This window comes from Tachysurus fulvidraco, chromosome 13, assembly GCF_022655615.1.
Source record: "Tachysurus fulvidraco isolate hzauxx_2018 chromosome 13, HZAU_PFXX_2.0, whole genome shotgun sequence".
Taxonomy (NCBI): Eukaryota; Metazoa; Chordata; class Actinopteri; order Siluriformes; family Bagridae; genus Tachysurus; species Tachysurus fulvidraco.
The window spans coordinates 1,649,172-1,654,171 of NC_062530.1; the positions used below are offsets into that span (position 1 = coordinate 1,649,172).

Here is a 5,000-nt window from a genome sequence, read left to right on the forward strand (position 1 = left end):
GGTGATACGAGGTGATATGATGTGATACGAGGTGATACGAGGTGATACGATGTGATACGAGGTGATACGGGGTGATACGGGGTGATACGAGGTGATATGATGTGATACGAGGTGATACGAGGTGATATGATGTGATACGAGGTGATACGAGGTGATATGATGTGATACGAGGTGATACGAGGTGATATGATGTGATACGAGGTGATACGGGGTGATACGAGGTGATGCGGGGTGATACGATGTGATACGATGTGATACGGGGTGATACGAGGTGATATGATGTTAGACGAGGTGATACGATGTGATACGATGTGATACGAGGTGATACGAGGTGATACGGGGTGATACGAGGTGATACGAAGTGATACGAGGTGATACAAGGTGATACGGGTGATATGAGGTGATACGATGTGATACGATGTGATATGAGGTGATATGATGTGATACGAGGTGATGCGAGGTGATACGAGGTGATATGATGTGATATGATGTGATACGGGGTGATACGATGTGATATGATGTGATACGGGGTGATACGAGGTGATACGATGTGATACGATGTGATACGAGGTGATATGATGTGATACGGGGTGATACGAGGTGATACGATGTGATACGAGGTGATATGATGTGATACGGGGTGATACGAGGTGATATGAGGTGATACGAGGTGATACGAGGTGATATGATGTTAGACGATGTGATACGATGTGATACGAGGTGATACGAGGTGATATGATGTGATACGATGTGATATGATGTGATATGATGTGATACGGGGTGATACGAGGTGATACGAGGTGATATGATGTGATACGATGTGATATGATGTGATACGGGGTGATACGAGGTGATATGATGTTAGACGAGGTGATACGATGTGATACGATGTGATACGATGTGATACGAGGTGATACGAGGTGATACGGGGTGATACGAGGTGATACGAAGTGATACGAGGTGATACAAGGTGATACGGGGTGATATGAGGTGATACGATGTGATACGATGTGATATGAGGTGATATGATGTGATACGAGGTGATGCGAGGTGATACGAGGTGATATGATGTGATATGATGTGATACGGGGTGATACGATGTGATATGATGTGATACGGGGTGATACGAGGTGATACGATGTGATACGATGTGATACGATGTGATATGATGTGATACGGGGTGATACGAGGTGATATGATGTTAGACGAGGTGATACGATGTGATACGATGTGATACGAGGTGATACGATGTGATACGAGGTGATACGAGGTGATACGATGTGATACGAGGTGATACGATGTGATATGAGGTGATACGAGGTGATACGATGTGATACGAGGTGATACGGGGTGATACGAGGTGATACGGGGTGCTACGATGTGATACGATGTGATACGATGTGATACGGGGTGATACGAGGTGATATGATGTTAGATGAGGTGATACGAATTGATACGAGGTGATACGATGTGATAAGATGTGATACGAGGTGATATGATGTGATACGAGGTGATATGATGTAATATGAGGTGATACGGGGTGATACGAGGTGATACGAGGTGATACGAGGTGATATGATGTGATATGATGTTATATGAGGTGATACAAGGTGATACGGGGTGATATGAGGTGATACGATGTGATACGAGGTGATATGATGTGATACGAGGTGATGCGAGGTGATACGAGGTGATACGAGGTGATATGATGTGATACGGGGTGATACAAGGTGATACGATGTGATATCACCTACGATGTGATACGAGGTGATATGATGTGATATGATGTGATACGAGGTGATATGTTGTGATATGATGTGATACGGGGTGATACGAGGTGATATGATGTGATACGAGGTGATACGAGGTGATATGATGTGATACGAGGTGATACGAGGTGATATGACGTGATACGAGGTGATACGAGGTGATATGATGTGATACGAGGTGATACGAGGTGATATGACGTGATACGAGGTGATACGAGGTGATACGATGTGATACGAGGTGATACGAGGTGATATGATGTGATACGAAGTGATATGATGTGATACGAGGTGATACGAGGTGATATGATGTGATACGAGGTGATATGACGTGATACGATGTGATACGAGGTGATATGATGTGATACGAGGTGATATGACGTGATACGAGGTGATACGATGTGATACGAGGTGATACGAGGTGATACGATGTGATACGAGGTGATACGAGGTGATATGACGTGATACGAGGTGATACGATGTGATACGAGGTGATACGAGGTGATATGACGTGATACGAGGTGATACGATGTGATACGAGGTGATACGAGGTGATACGATGTGATATGATGTCAGACGGGGTGATACGATGTGATACGAGGTGATACGAGGTGATATGATGTGATACGGGGTGATACGATGTGATACGATGTGATACGAGGTGATACGAGGTGATATGACGTGATACGAGGTGATACGATGTGATACGAGGTGATACGAGGTGATACGATGTGATATGATGTCAGACGGTGTGATACGATGTGATATGATGTGATACGAGGTGATACGAGGTAATATGATGTGATACGAGGTGATACGGGGTGATATGATGTGATACGAGGTGATGCGAGGTGATACGAGGTGATACGAGGTGATATGATGTGATACGGGGTGATACGAGGTGATACGATGTGATACGATGTGATACGAGGTGATATGATGTGATATGATGTGATACGAGGTGATATGTTGTGATATGATGTGATACGGGGTGATATGAGGTGATATGACGTGATACGAGGTGATACGAGGTGATATGATGTGATACGAGGTGATACGAGGTGATATGACGTGATACGAGGTGATACGAGGTGATACGATGTGATACGATGTGATACGAGGTGATACGAGGTGATATGACGTGATACGAGGTGATACGATGTGATACGATGTGATATGATGTGATACGAGGTGATACGAGGTGATATGATGTGATACGAGGTGATACGAGGTGATATGATGTGATACGAGGTGATACGGGGTGATATGACGTGATACGAGGTGATACGAGGTGATATGATGTGATACGAGGTGATATGATGTGATACGGGGTGATACGAGGTGATATGATGTGATACGAGGTGATACGAGGTGATATGATGTGATACGAGGTGATATGACGTGATACAAGGTGATACGATGTGATACGATGTGATACGAGGTGATATGATGTGATATGATGTGATACGAGGTGATACGAGGTGATATGATGTGATACGAGGTGATATGATGTGATACGAGGTGATACGAGGTGATATGATGTGATACGAGGTGATATGACGTGATACGAGGTGATACGATGTGATACGAGGTGATATGATGTGATATGATGTGATACGAGGTGATATGATGTGATACGGGGTGATACGAGGTGATATGATGTGATATGATGTGATACGAGGTGATACGAGGTGATATGATGTGATACGAGGTGATATGAGGTGATACGAGGTGATACGAGGTGATATGATGTGATACGGGGTGATACGAGGTTATATGATGTGATACGAGGTGATACGAGGTGATATGATGTGATACGAGGTGATATGACGTGATACGAGGTGATACGATGTGATACGAGGTGATACGAGGTGATATGATGTGATATGATGTGATACGAGGTGATACGAGGTGATATGATGTGATACGAGGTGATACGAGGTGATATGATGCGATACGAGGTGATATGAGGTGATACGAGGTGATACGAGGTGATATGAGGTGTAAGAAGTCCGTCAGATAATGAAGTTGCTCTTAATTACACTGCAGTTCAGTTATGAGAGACGGCGTGTGATGAGTTTGGAGTTAATGTGGATCCACAGCTGTTACCTGCTGCTACTGAAACACAGCAGTGCTGCTGGAGTAATGCTGGGATTCTGTGGAGCTTTACATCTGACACCAGATTCTGTTTCAGCTACAACCAGTCTGTAGGAGGTCCTGATAACACCAGTGTTCTCCATCCAACTCTTCTTCTGTTCTGTTCTTCTCTTCTCTTCTCTTCTCTTCTCTTCTCTTCTCTTCTCTTCTCTTCTCTTCTCTTCATTTATTCTTGTTTATGGTCTCTAATGTTCCCCGGCTCATCGCGTTTCTCCTCGTCATGTTTTGTAGAGCGAGCATCATTCAGAGGAAGGTCATCTCTTTCCAGGATGAAGGTTCTCTGACAAAGCGTCTGTGTGAAAAAGGTGAGGCTTCAGTTCTCCACATGGAGACTTTCTTCACTGCAGCACTTTGTATTCTGTCTGGGAGTCTCTGCACTTTTAAACTGCGTGTTGATGTTCATAAACTGCAGGTGGGCTGACTTGTGTGTGTGTGTGTGTGTGTGTGTGTGTGTGTGTGTGTGTGTGTGTGTGTGTGTGTGTGTGTGTGTGTGTGTGAGTGTGTGTGTTTGCGTTTGTGTAAATAATCTGGCTGTTTAATATTTTCTCCTCTCCAGAGTCGTTGTATGGTGAGGTCACTGAAAAGCCTCTGCTGGATTGCTGTGCCTGTGGAACAGCCAAGTACAGAGTGACCTTCTATGGGAACTGGTCCGAAAAACTGCACCCCAAAGACTACCCCAGTGAGTTATGTGTAGTGTGTACAGCTTTGTTGCCAAAACAAAGTGTTATATTGGGTGTCGGTCATGAATAAAGGAACGAGAGAGAAAGAGAAGAAAATGAATGAATGAATGAATGGATAAAAAAGAAAGAAAGAAAGAAAGAAAGAAAGAAAGAAAGAAAGAAAGAAAGAAAGAAAGAAAGAAAGAAAGAAAGAAAGGAAACAAACAAATGAATAAAGGAAAGAGAGAAGAAAATGAATGAATGAATGAATGAATGAATGAATGAATGAACAAAGAAAGAAAGAAAGAAAGAAAGAAAGAAAGAAAGAAAGAAAGAAAGAAAGAAAGAAAGTGTAAACAAATGAATAAAGGAAAAAGGAACGAGAGAGAGGGAAGCACATGGAATGAATGAAATGAAA

At 43.3% G+C, this 5,000-nt stretch overlaps 1 protein-coding gene across 2 annotated transcripts in view; it reads left to right on the forward strand.

Annotated features, from left to right (window-relative positions):
* The window catches only part of spon1a (spondin 1a), a 97,679-nt gene that overhangs the window by 20,683 nt on the left and 71,996 nt on the right, over positions 1-5,000 (forward strand). For both annotated transcript variants that reach the window (XM_047822769.1, XM_047822770.1), the window contains exons 4-5: positions 4,155-4,228; positions 4,480-4,602. In XM_047822769.1, the coding sequence (XP_047678725.1) occupies positions 4,155-4,228; positions 4,480-4,602 (197 nt within the window). The remainder of the gene's footprint in view (positions 1-4,154; positions 4,229-4,479; positions 4,603-5,000) is intronic.